General features: G+C 45.3%; 1 protein-coding gene across 4 annotated transcripts in view; it reads right to left on the bottom strand.

Annotated features, from left to right (window-relative positions):
- TAOK3 (TAO kinase 3) overlaps positions 1-22932 on the bottom strand; it is a gene marked incomplete at its 5' end in the record, with an annotated part of 67856 nt that extends 44924 nt beyond the window's left edge. For all 4 annotated transcript variants that reach the window (XM_079543883.1, XM_079543882.1, XM_079543884.1 and 1 more), the window contains 5 exons: positions 15639-15735; positions 16607-16652; positions 17120-17221; positions 17981-18052; positions 22813-22932. In XM_079543883.1, the coding sequence (XP_079400009.1) occupies positions 15639-15735; positions 16607-16652; positions 17120-17221; positions 17981-18052; positions 22813-22932 (437 nt within the window). The remainder of the gene's footprint in view (positions 1-15638; positions 15736-16606; positions 16653-17119; positions 17222-17980; positions 18053-22812) is intronic.
- Positions 22933-23588: the final 656 nt, after the last annotated feature.

Here is a 23588-nt window from a genome sequence, read left to right as displayed (position 1 = left end):
GTTCCATGACCTTTAAGGAACCTTCCAAGCCAACCCATTATAGAACTCTCTCATTCCATGACCTTCAAGGACCTTTCCAACCCAACCCATTTAGAATTCTATGGTTCCTTGACCTTCAAGGACCTTTCCAACCCAACCCATTTAGAATTCTCTGATTCCATGACCTTGAAGGACCCCTCCAACCCAACCCGTTCAGAATTCTCTCGTTCCATGACCTTTAGGGACCCATCCAACAGAACCCATTCTAGCCTTCTCTGGTTCCATGACCTTTAAGGACCCTTCCAACACAACCCATTTAGAATTCTCTGGTTCCATGACCTTGAAGGACCCTTCCAGCACAACCCATTTAGAAGTCTCCGGTTCCATCACCTTTAAGGACCCTTCCAACACAACCCATTCTAGAACTCTCTCGTTCCATGACCTTCAAGGACCTTTCCAACCCAACCCATTTAGAATTCTCTGGTTCCATCACCTTCAAGGACCCTTCACACACAACCCATTCTAGAATTCTCTGGTTCCATGACCTTTAAGCACCCTTCCAACTGTGAGAATCCTTCCTAGTCTTTTTTGGCTCAAAGCTTGCTTCCTGAGGTATTTCTTGTGAGAAGACTCTGAGTGACTTGTCAAGGAGGCAAGTGATGGGTGCTAACTGTGTGACAATCGCTTTGGGAACATTTGAAAGCCCCTTCCCCCCCACAGCTGCTTGCTCTGTAGAAGAGCGGAAGAGACAGATCAGGAGTGTTCACTGGCGGAACATCTGGCCTGTGGCCAAACCGCTCCAGCTTGGTATGGAGGCTGGGGGATGATACCATTGTATCTTGCAAAGGCAAGATGCAAGTTGGTGACTCCCTGCTACCTCTTATCTGCTGGCAACGCCAGAAAGATAAGAACAAAGGACGTTCCTGCTGAGATCCCAGAGCCAGAAGCTGCCACCGCATGGAGAGCTGACTCAACCACCTTGGGTTTGTGCTGTCACTCAAAGGAGAGCTGACTCGACCACTTTGGATTTGAGCTGTCACTCCAAAGATAGCTGACTCAACCACTTTGAAGCACTGAAAAAGGGCCATCAACACCATGGTCGTTGTCGTCGTCCTTCGTCGTCAAGAGAACAACAATGCCCGACGACCCACCACTACTGAAGATCAAAGACTGAACTACGAACCTCGCTGGATCCATGCTGGTGACTATGTCCCTCTTGCTTCCGATAAAGACGCCTTGCCTCTTCTTTCCTATCTTTTCTATCGCCCTCCTTCCTTTCCCCATTACCCTAATTCATAATAGTGTCCGCCCTCCTCTTCCCCATTTCCCTGATTAAGATTTGTAATAAACTGCTCAGACCAACATTTGAACCGTAGCTTCTTAATCTCACGCCGGGTATATAGATAAAAAAAGAACCTCCTCTCCCTCCTATAAATTGGAGCGAGACCCCAACCCAACCCATTTAGAATTCGCTGGTTCCATGACCTTTCACGAGCCTTCCAACACAACCCATTCTACAATTCCCTGGTTCCATGACTTTGAAGGACCCTTCACACCCAACCCATTTAGAAGTCTCTGGTTCCATGACCTTGGAGGACCTTTCAAACAGAACCCATTCTAGCCTCCTCTGGTTCCATGACCTTGAAGAACCCTTCCAATCCAAACCATTTGGAATTCTCTGGTTCCATGACCTTGAAGGACCCTTCCAACACAACCCATTTAGAATTCTCTGGTTCCATGACCTTCAAGGACCCTTCCAACACAACCCATTCTAGAATTCTCTGGTTCCATGACCTTTCAGGACCCTTCCAACACAACCCATTCAGAATTCTCTGGTTCTATGACCTCAAAGGACCCATCCAACCCAACCCATTCTAGAATTCTCTGGTTCCATGACCTTGAAGGACCCTTCCAACCCAACCCATTCTAGCCTCCTCTGGTTCCATGACCTTTAAGGACCCTTCCAACCCAACCCATTTGGAATTCTCTAGTTGCATGACATTTAAGGACTCTTCCAACCCAATCCATTTAGAATTCTCTCGTTCCATGACCTTTAAGGACCCTACCAACACAACCCATTCTAGAACTCTCTCATTCCATGACCTTCAAGGACCCTTCACACCCAACCAATTCTAGAATTCTCTTGTTCCATGACCTTCAAGGACCCTTCCAACCCAACAAATTTGGAATTCTCTGGTTCCATGACCTTTAAGGACCCTTCCAACACAACCCGTTTAGAATTCCCTGGTACCATGACCTCTAAGGACCCTTCCAACCCAACCCATTTAGAATTCTCTGGTTCCATGACCTCAAAGGACCCTTTCAACACAACCCATTCTAGAATTCTATGGTTCCATCACCTTTAAGGACCCTTCCAACCCAACCCGTTTAGAACTCTCGGGTTCTACGACCTTGAAGGACCCTTCCAACACAACCCATTCTAGAATTCTCTGGTCCCATGACCTTCAAGGACCTTTCCAACACAACCCATTTAGAATTCTCTGGTTCCATCACCTTTAAGGACCCGTCCAACTCAATCTCTTTTAGAAGTCTCTGGTTCCATCACCTTTAAGGACCCTTCCAACACAACCCATTTGGAATTCTCTGGTCCAATGACCTTGAAGGACCCTTCCAACACAACCCATTCTAGAACTCTCTCGTTCCATGACCTTCAAGGACCTTTCCAACAGAACCCATTTAGAATTCTCTGCTTCCATGACCTTTAAGGACCCTTCCAACACAACCCATTCTAGAACTCTCTCGTTCCATGACTTTCAAGGACCCTTCCAACACAACCCATTTAGAATTCTCTGCTTACATCACCTTTAAGGACCCTTCCAACACAACCCATTCTAGAACTCTCTCGTTCCATGACCTTCAAGGACCTTTCCAACCCAACCCATTTAGAATTCTCTGGTTCCATCACCTTCAAGGACCCTTCACACCCATCCCATTCTAGAATTCTCTGGTTCCATGACCTTTAAGCACCCTTCCAACTGTGAGAAACCTTCCTAGTCTTTTTTGGCTCAAAGCTTGCTTCCTGAGGTATTTCTTGTGAGAAGACTCTGAGTGACTTGTCAAGGAGGCAAGTGATGGGTGCTAACTGTGTGACAATCGCTTTGGGAACATTTGAAAGCCCCTTCCCCCCCACAGCTGCTTGCTCTGTAGAAGAGCGGAAGAGACAGATCAGGAGTGTTCACTGGCGGAACATCTGGCCTGTGGCCAAACCGCTCCAGCTTGGTATGGGAGGCTGGGGGATGATACCATTGTATCTTGCAAAGGCAAGATGCAAGTTGGTGCCTCCCAGCTTCCTCTTATCTGCTGGCAACGCCAGAAAGATAAGAACAAAGGACGTTCCTGCTGAGATCCCAGAGCCAGAAGCTGCCACCGCATGGAGAGCTGACTCAACCACCTTGGGTTTGTGCTGTCACTCAAAGGAGAGCTGACTCGACCACTTTGGATTTGAGCTGTCACTCCAAAGATAGCTGACTCAACCACTTTGAAGCACTGAAAAAGGGCCATCATCACCATGGTCGTTGTCGTCGTCCTTCGTCGTCAAGAGAACAACAATGCCCGACGACCCACCACTACTGAAGATCAAAGACTGAACTACGAACCTCGCTGGATCCATGCTGGTGACTATGTCCCTCTTGCTTCCGATAAAGACGCCTTGCCTCTTCTTTCCTATCTTTTCTATCGCCCTCCTTCCTTTCCCCATTACCCTAATTCATAATAGTGTCCGCCCTCCTCTTCCCCATTTCCCTGATTAAGATTTGTAGTAAACTGGTAAGACCAACATTTGAACCTTTGCTTCTTAATCACACGCCGGGTATATAGATAAAAAAAGAACCTCCTCTCCCTCCTATAAATTGGAGTGAGACACCAACACAACCCATTTAGAATTCTATGGTTCCATGACCTTGAAGGACCCTTCCAACACAACCCATTTAGAATTCTCTGCTTACATCACCTTTAAGGACCCTTCCAACACAACCCATTCTAGAACACTCTCGTTCCATGACCTTTAAGGACCCTTCCAACACAACCCATTTAAAATTCTCTGGTTCCATGACCTTGAAGGACCCTTCCAACCCAACCCATTCTAGAACTCTCTCATTCCATGACCTTCTAGGACCTTTCCAACACAACCCATTTAGAATTCTCTGGTTCCATGACCTTTAAGGACCCTTCCAACAGAACCCATTTAGAATTCTCTGGTTCTATGACCTTTAAGGACCCTTCCAACCCAACCCATTCTAGAAGTCTCTGGTTCCATCACCTTTAAGGACCCTTCCAACCCAACCCATTCTAGAACTCTCTCGTTCCATGACCTTCAAGGACCTTTTCAACACAACCCATCTAGAATTCTCTGCTTCCATGACCTTGAAGGACCCTTCCAACACAACCTATTTAGAATTCTCTGCTTACATCACCTTTAAGGACCCTTCCAACCCTACCCATTCTAGATCTCTCTCGTTCCATGACCTTCAAGGACCTTTCCAACCCAACCCATTTAGAATTCTCTGGTTCCATCACCTTCAAGGACCCTTCACACACAACCCATTCTAGAATTCTCTGGTTCCATGACCTTTAAGCACCCTTCCAACTGTGAGAATCCTTCCTAGTCTTTTTTGGCTCAAAGCTTGCTTCCTGAGGTATTTCTTGTGAGAAGACTCTGAGTGACTTGTCAAGGAGGCAAGTGATGGGTGCTAACTGTGTGACAATCGCTTTGGGAACATTTGAAAGCCCCTTCCCCCCCACAGCTGCTTGCTCTGTAGAAGAGCGGAAGAGACAGAACAGGAGTGTTCACTGGCGGAACATCTGGCCTGTGGCCAAACCGCTCCAGCTTGGTATGGGAGGCTGGGGGATGATACCATTGTACCTTGCATAGGCAAGATGCAAGTTGGTGACTCCCTGCTTCCTCTTATCTGCTGGCAACGCCAGAAAGATAAGAACAAAGGACGTTCCTGCTGAGATCCCAGAGCCAGAAGCTGCCACCGCATGGAGAGCTGACTCAACCACCTTGGGTTTGTGCTGTCACCCAAAGGAGAGCTGACTCGACCACTTTGGATTTGAGCTGTCACTCCAAAGATAGCTGACTCAACCACTTTGAAGCACTGAAAAAGGGCCATCAACACCATGGTCGTTGTCGTCGTCCTTCGTCGTCAAGAGAACAACAATGCCCGACGACCCACCACTACTGAAGATCAAAGACTGAACTACGAACCTCGCTGGATCCATGCTGGTGACTATGTCCCTCTTGCTTCCGATAAAGACGCCTTGCCTCTTCTTTCCTATCTTTTCTATCGCCCTCCTTCCTTTCCCCATTACCCTAATTCATAATACCGTCCGCCCTCCTCTTCCCCATTTCCCTGATTAAGATTTGTAATAAACTGCTCAGACCAACATTTGAACCGTTGCTTCTTAATCTCACGCCGGGTATATAGATAAAAAAAGAACCTCCTCTCCCTCCTATAAATTGGAGCGAGACCCCAACCCAACCCATTTAGAATTCGCTGGTTCCATGACCTTTCAGGAGCCTTCCAACACAACCCATTCTACAATTCCCTGGTTCCATGACTTTGAAGGACCCTTCACACCCAACCCATTTAGAAGTCTCTGGTTCCATGACCTTGAAGGACCTTTCAAACAGAACCCATTCTAGCCTCCTCTGGTTCCATGACCTTGAAGAACCCTTCCAACACAACCCATTTAGAATTCTCTGGTTCCATGACCTTCAAGGACCCTTCCAACACAACCCATTTAGAATTCTCTGGTTCCATGACCTTTAAGGACCCTTCCAACACAACCCATTCAGAATTCTCTGGTTCTATGACCTCAAAGGACCCATCCAACCCAACCCATTCTAGAATTCTCTGGTTCCATGACCTTCAAGGACCCTTCCAACCCAACCCATTCTAGAACACTCTCGTTCCATGACCTTTAAGGACCCTTCCAACACAACCCATTCTAGAATTCTCTGGTCCCATGACCATTAAGGACCCTTCCAACCCAACCCATTTAGAATTCTCTCGTTCCATGACCTTTAGGGACCCATCGAACAGAACCCATTCTAGCCTTCTCTGGTTCCATCACCTTTAAGGACCCTTCCAACAGAACCCATTTAGAATTCTTTGGTTCTATGACCTTCAAGGACATTTCCAACCCAACCCATTCTAGAAGCCTCTGGTTCCATGACCTTTACGGACCCTTCCAACACAACCCATTTAGAATTCTCTGGTTCCATGACCTTCAAGGACCCTTCCAACAGAACCCATTTAGAATTCTCTGATTCCATGACCTTTAAGGACCCTTCCAACCCAACCCATTCTAGAAGTCTCTGGTTCCATCACCTTTAAGGACCCTTCCAACACAACCCATTCTAGAACTCTCTCGTTCCATGACCTTCAAGGACCTTTTCAACACAACCCATCTAGAATTCTCTGCTTCCATGACCTTGAAGGACCCTTCCAACACAACCTATTTAGAATTCTCTGCTTACATCACCTTTAAGGACCCTTCCAACCCTACCCATTCTAGATCTCTCTCGTTCCATGACCTTCAAGGACCTTTCCAACCCAACCCATTTAGAATTCTCTGGTTCCATCACCTTCAAGGACCCTTCACACACAACCCATTCTAGAATTCTCTGGTTCCATGACCTTTAAGCACCCTTCCAACTGTGAGAATCCTTCCTAGTCTTTTTTGGCTCAAAGCTTGCTTCCTGAGGTATTTCTTGTGAGAAGACTCTGAGTGACTTGTCAAGGAGGCAAGTGATGGGTGCTAACTGTGTGACAATCGCTTTGGGAACATTTGAAAGCCCCTTCCCCCCCACAGCTGCTTGCTCTGTAGAAGAGCGGAAGAGACAGAACAGGAGTGTTCACTGGCGGAACATCTGGCCTGTGGCCAAACCGCTCCAGCTTGGTATGGGAGGCTGGGGGATGATACCATTGTACCTTGCATAGGCAAGATGCAAGTTGGTGACTCCCTGCTTCCTCTTATCTGCTGGCAACGCCAGAAAGATAAGAACAAAGGACGTTCCTGCTGAGATCCCAGAGCCAGAAGCTGCCACCGCATGGAGAGCTGACTCAACCACCTTGGGTTTGTGCTGTCACCCAAAGGAGAGCTGACTCGACCACTTTGGATTTGAGCTGTCACTCCAAAGATAGCTGACTCAACCACTTTGAAGCACTGAAAAAGGGCCATCAACACCATGGTCGTTGTCGTCGTCCTTCGTCGTCAAGAGAACAACAATGCCCGACGACCCACCACTACTGAAGATCAAAGACTGAACTACGAACCTCGCTGGATCCATGCTGGTGACTATGTCCCTCTGGCTTCCGATAAAGACGCCTTGCCTCTTCTTTCCTATCTTTTCTATCGCCCTCCTTCCTTTCCCCATTACCCTAATTCATAATAGCGTCCGCCCTCCTCTTCCCCATTTCCCTGATTAAGATTTGTAATAAACTGCTCAGACCAACATTTGAACCGTTGCTTCTTAATCTCACGCCGGGTATATAGATAAAAAAAGAACCTCCTCTCCCTCCTATAAATTGGAGCGAGACACCAACCCAACCCATTTAGAATTCGCTGGTTCCATGACCTTTCACGAGCCTTCCAACACAACCCATTCTACAATTCCCTGGTTCCATGACTTTGAAGGACCCTTCACACCCAACCCATTTAGAAGTCTCTGGTTCCATGACCTTGAAGGACCTTTCAAACAGAACCCATTCTAGCCTCCTCTGGTTCCATGACCTTGAAGAACCCTTCCAACACAACCCATTTAGAATTCTCTGGTTCCATGACCTTCAAGGACCCTTCCAACACAACCCATTTAGAATTCTCTGGTTCCATGACCTTTAAGGACCCTTCCAACACAACCCATTCTAGAATTCTCTGGTTCCATGACCTTTCAGGACCCTTCCAACACAACCCATTCAGAATTCTCTGGTTCTATGACCTCAAAGGACCCATCCAACCCAACCCATTCTAGAATTCTCTGGTTCCATGACCTTCAAGGACCCTTCCAACCCAACCCATTCAAGAACACTCTCGTTCCATGACCTTTAAGGACCCTTCCAACACAACCCATTCTAGAATTCTCTGGTCCCATGACCATTAAGGACCCTTCCAACCCAACCCATTTAGAATTCTCTCGTTCCATGACCTTTAGGGACCCATCGAACAGAACCCATTCTAGCCTTCTCTGGTTCCATCACCTTTAAGGACCCTTCCAACAGAACCCATTTAGAATTCTTTGGTTCTATGACCTTCAAGGACATTTCCAACCCAACCCATTCTAGAAGCCTCTGGTTCCATGACCTTTACGGACCCTTCCAACACAACCCATTTAGAATTCTCTGGTTCCATGACCTTCAAGGACCCTTCCAACACAACCCATTTAGAATTCTCTGGTTCTATGACCTTTAAGGACCCTTCCAACCCAACCCATTTAGAAGTCTCTGGATCCATCACCTTCAAGGACCCTTCCAACACAACCCATTCTAGAACTCTCTCGTTCCATGACCTTCAAGGACCTTTCCAACCCAACCCATTTAGAATTCTCTGGTTCCATCACCTTCAAGGACCCTTCACACACAACCCATTCTAGAACTCTCTCGTTCCATGACCTTTAAGCACCCTTCCAACTGTGAGAATCCTTCTCAGTCTTTTTTGGCTCAAAGCTTGCTTCCTGAGGTATTTCTTGTGAGAAGACTCTGAGTGACTTGTCAAGGAGGCAAGTGATGGGTGCTAACTGTGTGACAATCGCTTTGGGAACATTTGAAAGCCCCTTCCCCCCCACAGCTGCTTGCTCTGTAGAAGAGCGGAAGAGACAGATCAGGAGTGTTCACTGGCGGAACATCTGGCCTGTGGCCAAACCGCTCCAGCTTGGTATGGGAGGCTGGGGGATGATACCATTGTATCTTGCAAAGGCAAGATGCAAGTTGGTGCCTCCCTGCTTCCTCTTATCTGCTGGCAACGCCAGAAAGATAAGAACAAAGGACGTTCCTGCTGAGATCCCAGAGCCAGAAGCTGCCACCGCATGGAGAGCTGACTCAACCACCTTGGGTTTGTGCTGTCACTCAAAGGAGAGCTGACTCGACCACTTTGGATTTGAGCTGTCACTCCAAAGATAGCTGACTCAACCACTTTGAAGCACTGAAAAAGGGCCATCAACACCATGGTCGTTGTCGTCGTCCTTCGTCGTCAAGAGAACAACAATGCCCGACGACCCACCACTACTGAAGATCAAAGACTGAACTACGAACCTCGCTGGATCCATGCTGGTGACTATGTCCCTCTTGCTTCCGATAAAGACGCCTTGCCTCTTCTTTCCTATCTTTTCTATCGCCCTCCTTCCTTTCCCCATTACCCTAATTCATAATAGTGTCCGCCCACCTCTTCCCCATTTCCCTGATTAAGATTTGTAATAAACTGCTCAGACCAACATTTGAACCGTTGCTTCTTAATCTCACGCTGGGTATATAGATAAAAAAAGAACCTCCTCTCCCTCCTATAAATTGGAGCGAGACCCCAACCCAACCCATTTAGAATTCTCTGGTTCCATGACCTTTAAAGACCCTTCCAACACAACCCATTTAGAATTCGCTGGTTCCATGACCTTTCAGGAGCCTTCCAACACAACCCATTCTAGAATTCTCTGGTTCCATGACCTTGAAGGAGCCTTCCAACACAACCCATTTAGAATTCTATGGTTCCATGACCTTGAAGGACCTTTCCAACAGAACCCATTCTAGCCTTCTCTGGTTCCATCACCTTTAAGGACCCTTCCAACACAACCCATTTAGAATTCTCTGGTTCCATGACCTTCAAGGACCCTTCCAACCCAACCCATTTAGAATTCTATGGTTCCTTGACCTTTAAGGACCCTTCCAACCCAACCCATTTAGAATTCTATGGTTCCATGACCTTGAAGGACCCTTGCAACCCAGCCCATTTAGAATTCTTTGGTTCCATGACCTTTAAGGACCCTTCCAACCCAACCCATTCTAGAACTCACTCGTTCCATGACCTTCAAGGACCCTTCCAACACAACCCATTTAGAATTCTCTGGTCCCATGACCTTGAAGGACCCTTCCAACCCGTTTAGAACTCTCTGGTTCCATGACCTTTAAGGAACCTTCCAAGCCAACCCATTATAGAACTCTCTCATTCCATGACCTTCAAGGACCTTTCCAACCCAACCCATTTAGAATTCTATGGTTCCTTGACCTTCAAGGACCTTTCCAACCCAACCCATTTAGAATTCTCTGATTCCATGACCTTGAAGGACCCCTCCAACCCAACCCGTTCAGAATTCTCTCGTTCCATGACCTTTAGGGACCCATCCAACAGAACCCATTCTAGCCTTCTCTGGTTCCATGACCTTTAAGGACCCTTCCAACACAACCCATTTAGAATTCTCTGGTTCCATGACCTTGAAGGACCCTTCCAGCACAACCCATTTAGAAGTCTCCGGTTCCATCACCTTTAAGGACCCTTCCAACCCTACCTATTCTAGAACTCTCTCGTTCCATGACCTTCAAGGACCTTTCCAACCCAACCCATTTAGAATTCTCTGGTTCCATCACCTTCAAGGACCCTTCACACACAACCCATTCTAGAATTCTCTGGTTCCATGACCTTTAAGCACCCTTCCAACTGTGAGAATCCTTCCTAGTCTTTTTTGGCTCAAAGCTTGCTTCCTGAGGTATTTCTTGTGAGAAGACTCTGAGTGACTTGTCAAGGAGGCAAGTGATGGGTGCTAACTGTGTGACAATCGCTTTGGGAACATTTGAAAGCCCCTTCCCCCCCACAGCTGCTTGCTCTGTAGAAGAGCGGAAGAGACAGATCAGGAGTGTTCACTGGCGGAACATCTGGCCTGTGGCCAAACCGCTCCAGCTTGGTATGGGAGGCTGGGGGATGATACCATTGTATCTTGCAAAGGCAAGATGCAAGTTGGTGACTCCCTGCTTCCTCTTATCTGCTGGCAAGGCCAGAAAGATAAGAACAAAGGACGTTCCTGCTGAGATCCCAGAGCCAGAAGCTGCCACCGCATGGAGAGCTGACTCAACCACCTTGGGTTTGTGCTGTCACTCAAAGGAGAGCTGACTCGACCACTTTGGATTTGAGCTGTCACTCCAAAGATAGCTGACTCAACCACTTTGAAGCACTGAAAAAGGGCCATCAACACCATGGTCGTTGTCGTCGTCCTTCGTCGTCAAGAGAACAACAATGCCCGACGACCCACCACTACTGAAGATCAAAGACTGAACTACGAACCTCGCTGGATCCATGCTGGTGACTATGTCCCTCTTGCTTCCGATAAAGACGCCTTGCCTCTTCTTTCCTATCTTTTCTATCGCCCTCCTTCCTTTCCCCATTACCCTAATTCATAATAGTGTCCGCCCTCCTCTTCCCCATTTCCCTGATTAAGATTTGTAATAAACTGCTCAGACCAACATTTGAACCGTTGCTTCTTAATCTCACGCCGGGTATATAGATAAAAAAAGAACCTCCTCTCCCTCCTATAAATTGGAGCGAGACACCAACCCAACCCATTTAGAATTCGCTGGTTCCATGACCTTTCACGAGCCTTCCAACACAACCCATTCTACAATTCCCTGGTTCCATGACTTTGAAGGACCCTTCACACCCAACCCATTTAGAAGTCTCTGGTTCCATGACCTTGAAGGACCTTTCAAACAGAACCCATTCTAGCCTCCTCTGGTTCCATGACCTTGAAGAACCCTTCCAATCCAAACCATTTGGAATTCTCTGGTTCCATGACCTTGAAGGACCCTTCCAACACAACCCATTTAGAATTCTCTGGTTCCATGACCTTCAAGGACCCTTCCAACACAACCCATTTAGAATTCGCTGGTTCCATGACCTTTCACGAGCCTTCCAACACAACCCATTCAGAATTCTCTGGTTCTATGACCTCAAAGGACCCATCCAACCCAACCCATTCTAGAATTCTCTGGTTCCATGACCTTGAAGGACCCTTCCAACCCAACCCATTCTAGCCTCCTCTGGTTCCATGACCTTTAAGGACCCTTCCAACCCAACCCATTTGGAATTCTCTAGTTGCATGACATTTAAGGACTCTTCCAACCCAATCCATTTAGATTTCTCTGGTTCCATGACCTTTAAGGACCCTTCCAACACAACCCATTCTAGAATTCTATGGCTCCATGACCTTTCAGGACCCTTCACACCCAACCCATTTAGAATTATCTGGTTCCATGACCTTTAAGGACCCTTCCAACCCAACCATTCTAGAATTCTCTGGTTCCATGACCTTCAAGGACCCTTCCAACCCAACCCATTCTAGAACACTCTCGTTCCATGACCTTTAAGGACCCTTCCAACACAACCTATTTAGAGTTCTCTGGTTCCATGACCATTAAGGACCCTTCCAACCCAACCCATTTAGAATTCTCTCGTTCCATGACCTTTAGGGACCCATCGAACAGAACCCATTCTAGCCTTCTCTGGTTCCATCACCTTTAAGGACCCTTCCAACCCAACCCATTTAGAATTCTTTGGTTCTATGACCTTCAAGGACATTTCCAACCCAACCCATTCTAGAAGCCTCTGGTTCCATGACCTTTACGGACCCTTCCAACACAACCCATTTAGAATTCTCTGGTTCCATGACCTTCAAGGACCCTTCCAACCCAACCCATTTAGAATTCTCTGGTTCTATGACCTTGAAGGACCCTTCCAACCCAACCCATTTAGAAGTCTCTGGATCCATCACCTTCAAGGACCCTTCCAACACAACCCATTCTAGAACTCTCTCGTTCCATGACCTTCAAGGACCTTTCCAACCCAACCCATTTAGAATTCTCTGGTTCCATCACCTTCAAGGACCCTTCACACACAACCCATTCTAGAACTCTCTCGTTCCATGACCTTTAAGCACCCTTCCAACTGTGAGAATCCTTCTCAGTCTTTTTTGGCTCAAAGCTTGCTTCCTGAGGTATTTCTTGTGAGAAGACTCTGAGTGACTTGTCAAGGAGGCAAGTGATGGGTGCTAACTGTGTGACAATCGCTTTGGGAACATTTGAAAGCCCCTTCCCCCCCACAGCTGCTTGCTCTGTAGAAGAGCGGAAGAGAGAGATCAGGAGTGTTCACTGGCGGAACATCTGGCCTGTGGCCAAACCGCTCCAGCTTGGTATGGGAGGCTGGGGGATGATACCATTGTATCTTGCAAAGGCAAGATGCAAGTTGGTGCCTCCCTGCTTCCTCTTATCTGCTGGCAACGCCAGAAAGATAAGAACAAAGGACGTTCCTGCTGAGATCCCAGAGCCAGAAGCTGCCACCGCATGGAGAGCTGACTCAACCACCTTGGGTTTGTGCTGTCACCCAAAGGAGAGCTGACTCGACCACTTTGGATTTGAGCTGTCACTCCAAAGATAGCTGACTCAACCACTTTGAAGCACTGAAAAAGGGCCATCAACACCATGGTCGTTGTCGTCGTCCTTCGTCGTCAAGAGAACAACAATGCCCGACGACCCACCACTACTGAAGATCAAAGACTGAACTACGAACCTCGCTGGATCCATGCTGGTGACTATGTCCCTCTTGCTTCCGATAAAGACGCCTTGCCTCTTCTTTCCTATCTTTTCTATCGCCCTCCTTCCTTTCCCCATTACCCTAATTCATAATAGTGTCCGCCCTCCTCTTCCCCATTTCCCTGATTAAGATTTGTAGTAAACTGGTAAGACCAACATTTGAACCGTTGCTTCTTAATCACACACCGGGTATATAGATAAAAAAAGAACCTCCTCTCCCTCCTATAAATTGGAGCAAGACACCAACCCGACCTATTTAGAATTCTATGGTTCTACGACCTTTAAAGATCCTTCCAACCCAATCCATTTAGAATTCACTAGTTGCATGCCCTTTTAGGACCATTCCAACCCAACCCATTTAGAATTCTCTGGTTCTACGACCCTTAAGGACACCTCCAACCCAACCCATATAGAACTCTCTGGTTCCATGACCTTTCAGGAGCCTTCCAACACAAAACCATTTAGAATTCTCTGATTCTACGACCTTAAAGGACCCTTCCAACCCAACCCATTTAGAATTCTCAGGTTCCATGACCTTGAAGGACCCTTCACACCCAACCCATTTAGAATTCTCAGGTTCCATGACCTTGAAGGACCCTTCCAACCCAACCCATTTAGAAGACTCTGGTTCCATGACCTTTTAGGACAGTTCCAACCAATCACATTCTAGAATTCTCCGGTTCCATCACCTTTAAGGACCCTTCCAACCCAACCCATGTAGAATTCTCTGGTTCCATCACCTTGAAGGACCCTTCCAACCCAAACCATTCTAGAATTCTCTGGTTCCATGACCTTTAAAGATCCTTCCAACACAGCTCATTTAGAATTCTCTGGTTCCATGACCTTTAAGGACCCTTCCAACCCAACCATTCTAGAATTCGCTGGTTCTACGACCTTTAAGGACCCTTCCAACACAACCCATTTAGAATTCTCTGGTTCCATGACCTTCAAGGACCCTTCCAACACAACCCATTTAGCATTCTATGGTTCCATCACCTTTAAGGACCCTTCCAACACAACCCATTCTAGAATTCTCTGGTTCCATGACCTCTAAGGACCCTTCCAACCCAACCCATTTAGAATTCTCTGGTTCCATCACCTTGAAGGACCCTTCCAACCCAACCATTCTAGAATTCGCTGGTTCTACGACCTTTAAGGACCCTTCCAACACAACCCATTTAGAATTCTCTGGTTCCATGACCTTTAAGGACCCTTCCAACCCAACCCATTTAGAATTCTCTGGTTCCATGACCTTGAAGGACCCTTCCAACCCAACCCATTCAGAATTGCCTGGTTCTACGACCTTCAAGGACCCTTTCAACCCAACCCATTTAGAATTTTCTGGTTCTACAACCTTTAAGGACCCTTCCAACCCAACCCATTTAGAATTCTAGAATTCTAAAATTCTAGCTCTCATCACTTCCACAGCAACTTCTTGATACAGAGCAGCAGCAGTACTCACAATAACACAAAAACACTAAATGGGATCATGCAGCAGCATTGACAGATTGTTGTAGAAAACTCAAAACTCTTGGAAAGATATATCTGGGAGTCTGTGATCAGTTGACAAGTGACGTGATCAGTTCTGAATCCTCCTGTGTGTGCTCTTATTTCTCCTAAGGCAGTTTTAGCCTTGTCTTATGCTTTCAGCTGCTGATTTCTTGAAGCATAAAGTTTTACTTACTCACATGTAAAAAATTCTTAAGATGTCAAGTCTTAAAAGTAGTCTAGCTCTACCACACCACTATAATTGATGCATTTACACTGTGTTTTTTCCTGTCCACGCTTATTGCCAACACGGAGGTGTACTCTTTGTTATCAAGGTCTGCAGAGAAAATTGCTAACATGAAAGAGAATTAGCACTGGCCTATAACCACATGGAATTATTTCAGAAGGAACGTATTCCTTACATCCAATAGCTTTTATTTATAAATCTACCCTGGTATTGGGTGCATTGACAAGCCCACTGGAGGAAATTCTAGCAGGGGAACCTTAACAAAGCTGCTTAGACAGAGCAAAGTGATTTTCAGACTCAGCCAGTGTAACTCGAAGGACATCAAGCAGCAGCCTTACCTGTGTATCTTACAGTGAGAGTGCAGGTAGGCCAGCCCCTGCAAGGCACCGTGGGTGATGGCAGCAATCTCCACTTCCTGAAGTGGTTTCTTGTGAACTATGGAAAAATTGCAGGAGAAAACATAAGAATGTACAGTGTGATCTTTTCCTGAGAATGTTTCTAAAGAGAACTCCTCCCATTTTGCAAGCTATGAGGTTGGCACCACCTTCATCACACTTATCTTCTATAGCAGCTTTGAGTCTGCACACATCCTTTGTGTGTATTTCATTTGTGAAACCACAGTCCTGCTAACAGGAACGGTTGCTGCCAGCACCAGATGATGTGTCTGACTACAGCTTGCCATTGTATTTGAAACACAGCTTCAGTCCTTAGCAAAGAAAACTTCCCCTTCCAACCCCATCCTTCTTAGCAAAAACACAGAATGACAAATACTACAGAGATGCCACAAAGCATCTTCCATAGATCCCTAAATCAGACCAACATATGCCTTTGACTGACTGTATCTTAGATACAAAATAGAAGGCTTGCAAAGAGTAAGTTTTAACAAGCTGCAGCTTAGACTCCCATCCCTCTGCAGGTGCTGTGGCCTCAGCTTTGATGTCATACCCATCTTTTGATTCTGATAGTCACCTGTAGTCATTCCTACAGACCGAAAGGCGGGGCTTTTATTATGGGCATTCAGGTAACAGTCATCAAGAAGGTGCAAATTACAGTAATCCAGCTGTAAACTTTTATATCTTCATTTTACAACTTGTGAACGTGCATGCCAATTATACGTGGCACTGGCCTTCTGGCAGAATCTCAGCTCACCCATAGTATGACAAACACAAGCACTCTGGTTATAGAATGGAGCAGTACAGACAGACTGCCTCCACCATCTGTAAAACACCGTTCTGTGCAAACAGCCTCCCACTGTGCTCAGAGGGGGCATCAGAAGAAACAAACCTGAAGACTTCATACAACTCACCTTCTAGCAAATCAGAAGCTGATCCTAAACAGTACTCCATAACCAACTGCAAGAAAAAAAAAAGCACACGTTTAAGTAATAGGATGGACACTCCTCCACAAACTGCTGCTATTTGGATAGCTGCAGAATTGCAGAAGCAAGTGAAAAGTGAAGTTTTAGGAAATTGCAGTAAGCATTGAACAAAACAAAATGCTCCAAGCAAAATCCAGCAATGACAGACATCCTACATTGTTGCAAAGAAGGTTTACACATTGGGAGGTTCATAAGGAGACACCATACAGGATGTTCCATACTAATTTTTTAACCTGCAGAGATCTGCTACAGAGAAACAGGGATCTTTTCTAGCATCCTAAATACCCATTACTTTCAAAATATCTGGAAGCTTCTTGAGATGAAAGAGACAACGGGCAGCAATGGATGAATACTGCTGCATGCAAAGACACTGCATGTATTGTGTGCTTGGTTGCCACGCATTCTTCTGCACACCAAGCCCCTAAATGCCACGCCACTCACCCATGCTGTATGCTCCTTCAGGTAACAGCCCTTATATTCTATGGTGTTTGGGTGCTTCAGTTGTTGCAGAAACTTGACTTCTTTGATGATATCCTGCCATTTCTAATAAAAACAAAACAAAAAGATATGGGTACATTTCCCCACTTAATCCCCTACATGCTCTCATGTACTACGCACAGCAGAACAGGCTGAAAAGCAGCCAGGAGGCAATTTTATGGTGCAAGATGACCAGAGTTGTAGTTGCAAAAGCATAAATGTATTGAAGCTTTGCATCCCTGCTGCAGTTTGACTGCCCTAGGACAGGTTAAGCTGGAGAACAAAAAAAGGTTTTTTTCCCCTCATTTATTTGCAGTACATTTTACTCAAAGCATTGCAACTGTTCAGCACCATGAGCTGCTCACATGCCCCAAAGCAAGCAGCTACAGCACGTGCTGCAGGCAGGAGCAGTTGGCTGTTTGCTAATAACAGCAAATAAGAGTAGGGATTAACAAGCAATAATTGAAGGAAGGCTGATATTCCAAATACTATGCCTATGAAATTTTATATTATAAATTCAGAGCAGTGTTTCAGGTCAGCTCTACATTCCACTTGATACCTCAGTGAGTTGAGGTTATGGCTCCTGCAGCCCAGGTGTGATTAATGCACTTATTACAGAAATAACCACTCGACAAGCATTCTAATTCCTGTTTGCTTTCTTAAACTGAACTATTTGTCAAGATTTGCATAAATTCATTTTCCCTCTACAAACCTCTGTGCTTCCTATGGAAGTGAACAACAGCTACAGCATCACAAGGCTGCTCTGCTGAATTCACTGACCAGCTTTACAGCACAGCTGTATCAGAACTGGCTGCACCACCTCACCTCATTGGTTTGCTTGCCGCTGTAGGACATCTTCTTGACTGCCACCACCTCATTAGTGTGGGAATTTGTAGCCTGCAGGAGGAAAAAGAAATTAAGTGGGGAAAAAAATACATCATTTTTTTTCCTCCTCGTGGAGTGAGCTGTGCCTTTATTAAGCACAGACCTTCTTCCCCTGTATCACATCCTGGCAAGCTCCCACATTTCAGAGACACCTGCATCACGACAAGATTTATGAGACAGCTGTTTTATCGCTCTTTTCTGGAGTTATTTATCTTTCTGTAATCACTGTCCCTCCCTCAGCCCTTACTACACTTGCTACCTCTTTAGTAACACACAAAACAAGGTCCAGTATCACGCATACTGTGAGCATGCAAAACACCAAAACACAGTCTGATTGAAACTGCTGTAAAAACAGCTTTAGGTTAAAAGATCTCCTAAAGAAACGAATGAAAAGGCACAACAAAACGTCACCCAAAGCCAACCATGCAAACAGTGATGTTGTCAAACAGGTATTTCAGCTTCCAGTTTGCTTCAAACTGGAATTTAGCTCAATTAAAAGAAAGCAACCCTCCTTTCACTGCAAACTGTTTCCACTTCTCTGGGTTTGGTGTGCAGGATAAAATGGGGAAAAACCCCAACAACTTGGTAAATGCATACTGCTGAAAGAAGAACCACCGCGTCATTTGGGACACATCCCTGAGGCATTAAAGGCTGAATTAAGTGACATCCATTATTTTGGATGTTTTGCCATACCTGTAATACCAGAAATCTAATTTTCAAGCACTGCAGCAGGCTTATGCCCCAAGCTACTTAAAAGCAGTAGCTAACCACCCATATGTGTAAGGGCTGCAGAATGACAGATCACTCCTTCACTGAACATTCCTCCTTTCCCCTCAAACTCATTGCCAAAAAAGCAAAAGCACAAATCCTGTGCTTTACTTAATTTGCTCCTCTGCTTAGCAGCTTCTCCAGTTCACTCCTCTTGGACTAATTATTTCCAATGTTAAGTCAAAGGCCGTACAACGATTTTAACTGCATCATCTTTGGACAAAGCCTACATGACTTAGACCCTCTGGTCTAGAGCAATAAAAAAGAGCAGCTCGTTTTGGTTCCAAAAACCAGGCAGAAAAGATCAATGAGTCCAAAGTCACTTTTGTCCAGTTTCATCCAATATTTGGCTTTTTCCAAACCTCTGCTCTTCAAACAATCGATTTATGCACTTCTACACCATCCAAGCAAGGTGGCTTTGGATGTTCCAACAGCTGAAGACAACCCAGGTTGGGGAGCAGAGCTCCTCTTACTGCCACGGTTGTTACAAAGCAAATTATTTTGGTGTTCTTGGGCTGTTACCACAAAATAAAGATTTCAGGAATGGATTTACAGCAACAAAATGTGTAATTCACGTCACTTATGAAATTGGGTCACCTTATGCAGGCAATCCTCACACAGTTGTGCTCTTTGCTGTTGCTGGTTGAGCAGATGTCAAATTACAGAGCCATGCTATTCATATCAATGCAAACCTCATCCAAACAACCATTGTGAAATCAATTTTAAAAGCAGGCCAGAAAAAACTCAGGGCATTTACATTTGCAAGAAAAATTGCCAGATCCAAACATGATGGATTTTAATACAAAAATACACATCTTCAAACAAGTATGTCGGAGAGCTGATACACAACTCTGCTCAAACAGGCTGTAGGATTTGCTATCAGCCCAAAGCAAACAAAAAAAAGCAGAGCTGCTATATGTGCTAGCATTGTGCTCATTTGATCCTGCATGGAAATCCATGCTATCCCAAGCACTCTTCCAGGGCGAGTGATCCCACTGGTAGCGACATCTCATACAAGTTTTCATAGCCTCAGCAGGACTCCAGTTCTTCTTTCCATCTTCACTGGATAACTTACACCTCCAAGCTAAGCTGATCCTTGCCAACAGTAAGTCAGGCAGGAGATGAGTGTCAGCAGTGCCTCTGAACTGCAGGTCATCTTTGTCATTGCCACCTCATATCAGGGCAGCACTGGGAAGGCTCAGGAGAACACTCAGCAGAATTGGATGCCTGGCATCTGGCTGTTTTAATTAAATTAATTAAGGAAGAAATGTCAAAGGAAGGTATGGGACACTGACAGATTCTGTGTTACAGATTAGATATATGTTTAGTATTTTAATATCACAGCCACCAGGTCCCAGTGTAAAATAAATATCATTCTGGCAGAAAAATCACACTTGTCTGCAGCTGTATGACACAGGCACGCTGACCAGAGGCTGAGAACTCAGTTTTAGAAAGAGCTCTGCTTGCCTGGCACTGCCTTCAGTTCTGCACGTTAAGGACCAAACCTTTTAAGTCTTAAAGGAATCCTTTAAGAGTTAAGGGAACTGAAATCCCAGTACTCTCACCACTCACTCACTTTTGAGGACAAAAAATTGGTGTCAGTTAAAAGCTTAAAATAAAGCTAAACGTGGTAACCCCTCATTTCAGTGCTCACAAGGAGGAGTACTGTGCTCTCAAGTAATGCATTAATCAAAGCCATTTCACGATGCATACAGGGACTTCAAAGACAACTGGCTCTGGGTGAACCATGAGAGCACAGCAATGACTGAAGGGAGCTGACACACTTACACTGCTCTGCTCCAGCACACACTGCTCATCAGACGAGTCAGAAAAAGCTGGAAGCAAGTAACTTCTGGCTAAGAAGTTTCAAGAACCACTCGCTGTCCTCATTCAGCACAAGTGCTTCACTCACACAGATGAGCTCATGCTGGTGTTCTAAGCAAACTTCCAAATATTCCCGTCTGCCACTAACTCCAGATCTCTTCAGGTGAGCATATGATCTCTCATGTCAGCCACCATTTCTTGCCCAAGGGTATAACTGCCCCATTTAGCTGTTCTCCCAGTTGTGGATGGAGGTGCTGCTGTAAGAAGCCTTTCTTTCTAGCAACAAAAGCAATGCCAAGTGAACTCACCAGGCTTTGGCGATAACACGCTGGAGAACCAAAATCCCTTGCCAGTGTCACCAAAGTTACAGCCCCCAAGTCCTTTACCAGCTTAATTTGACTACTTGCCATTTTCTGAATGGCAAAATTTGAGCCTGAGACACAACACATTTGAACATCACTGCTTTCTTTCTTTTTTTTATTAGGCCTGGCAGGAATATTCCTCTTCTCCCAGTTTCTTGGTAGGAAAAAAGGCCCCTTATTACCTTGTTCAAATACAAACTCACAGAACTCAAGTAGGCTTGAAAAGTCGGTGTCAAATGCTTCATAGCCCAACTTGCCCACGGTATTTAGCTCTGCCAGAGAAGCAGCACTGGGCTGCAAAAAGGCCCCACAGTATTCAGAAATATTACATAATGATCAGCCAGGGAGGAACCAAGCTCAACTCTCCAAACACAGAGCTGATAAAGTATATAGGAGATGGAGGAAGAGAAGTTCTGGGGAACCACAGAGGTCTCCAACCTAACCATAGCAATATTTCTCTTGTAAGCCAGCTTGGTAGATTAGATCTCTGCTGCTCCTCACTCTCTTTCCCTGGAAGGACAAGGAGCTGAAGGACAAAGAAAGCAACTTCACTGCTTCACCACTGCCATAAAGCACATCGTGTGTCCTTCTCCTCACCTGGGAAATGCAGCAGTAGGATCTCCTTACCCCTGTCTGAAAAGCACTTCTTCCTCTTGCAGAGCAGATCGACACCTTGTGCATTTCACAGCCTCACCCTCTGAGCACGCAGTGCACTTAACATTACACTCCCACCTATCTGTCACCTCACCCAACAGCTACAAGTGCCTGTCCTTCTGCTGAAGATCCCCATAGCAGAAAGCCCCTGAGGTTCCACCAGCACCGCCACTGCTGCACAGAACTACAACCAGTGAACAGTGTGACAGCTTCCAATCCTGCAGGCACTTATCTAATTAATTGCATTAATGTCTGATATTCTCAACTTTCAGCTGTGGTGCACTTGATCTTCTGGAGTGTCAGGACATGCTACTCAGCAACCATAATTTGGGTTTGACTTATTTTTTGATGCTGAATTCTATTTAATTTTCACTGATAAGGGCTGGATTATAATTACTTCCAAGTCCAGTATCTTGGATTTGGCTTTCTTTCTCTCCAATTGTAAAAGTTGTAAAAGCACTATTCTTCTCACCTTCCAGATTAAATTCTCTTGACTATCAGTCAAAAGAGTACCTGTTTCCCTCTTGAATTCCCATTTCTCATAAGACTTTCCCTTTGCTTTTGCCATTGAAAGCATCTGCTATTGAAGATAGCATGGAATGCAATAAACATAAAGAAAATGAGGATGACAAAGCAAGACAGCATTCCAAAGATATCTTCAATCCTAAATTATCAAAATGGCAGAGAAATCACTCAGGAAGCCTGAAAATAATTTGATGCTACTTCCACAGAATCTTTACTCAAACAGCAACAGAACCGATTCATTAACAGAAGTAGCTTTTAACTCCAAAAGCATTTGGAATCATTCATTCACTAGATACATTTATTTGCAATGATTTACAAGCATACGAGCACCAAGCAGTGTGTCTTGAAATTCCAGTTTGACCAATTTATTTCCAACTGCCTTGATTCAGCTTTCAGCATCTGACAGCACCAGATAGCATATACCCAACCCGTATGGTTGGATGTGTTATGCCTATAGTTAGCTGCCACTGTAAGTACAGCTGCAATAGCAAAGAGCTCAGGAGTGCTCTGGAGACACTTACTCTCAAGCTGTGCAATGAACAAGCTCATACACACAAAGCACTAAGAGCTGCAAGGGTGTTCCTTGAAAACCTTAGCATGGTTTTACCTTCCAAGAAAAGAGTATAGAATCATACTTACAAAGTACACCGCTCCAAAACTTCCATGTCCGATTTCATGTAAACCCACAAATATTTCCTCAGGATCATCTTTGTAGAACAGCTCAGCTATTTCTGGGTCCTTTGGCACCCCTTTGCGCATGTTGAACAGGATTAGGAACTAGTTGGCGCCTTCAGTTCCCAATCAGTTTCTTCCTTCATCGACAAAGTCGTTTGTAGGCAGCATTCAGCACCTGGTAAAAAAAGTTCATCTTCGAATCTCTTTCCTTTACACGTGTTTCTATGACAGCAAAACAAGAGGAAGCGCTTTCAGGAGCAACAGACTTCACTATCGTTTCCTTCAGCAAATTCTTTTTAATTATGAGGCCAATTTAGATGGAGAGATCAAAATGCAGTCAAGAGTACAGCAGCTCTATCTCATACAGGAAGCAAGTGCTACAATTACACTAAAGTCCACTTGAAGACAAAAGTCCTGTTGCCACGCACAACATCCTGTGACACAAGTCGCTCATTCTTCATGCTGCTCTCCTAATCTGTCACTTTTCAGACTATCACTATTGTTCCCCCTGCTTTTCTCTGCTGGTTGTTTGCTTTGTTTCTCTACTCCCACTTGCCAGCTGGTGCTAAAAGAACAGTTAGCTTCTATTCCACTGAAACACTTCACAATCATGTGAGTGTGGGGTTTTGTTTTGTGTTAAATATATATTATTTTAAGTTTTCAGTGCTCTAAGACAGCCAGTACTATTGGTTTTTGTAACTCTGTGAGTGCCAGAACTTCCATCACAGATCTGCTTTTGA

This window comes from Tetrao urogallus (genome assembly GCF_951394365.1).
Source record: "Tetrao urogallus genome assembly, chromosome: 17".
Lineage (NCBI taxonomy): Eukaryota > Metazoa > Chordata > Aves > Galliformes > Phasianidae > Tetrao > Tetrao urogallus.
Note: the sequence above shows the minus strand (reverse complement) of the source record. Positions and strands in the feature narration are given on the sequence as shown.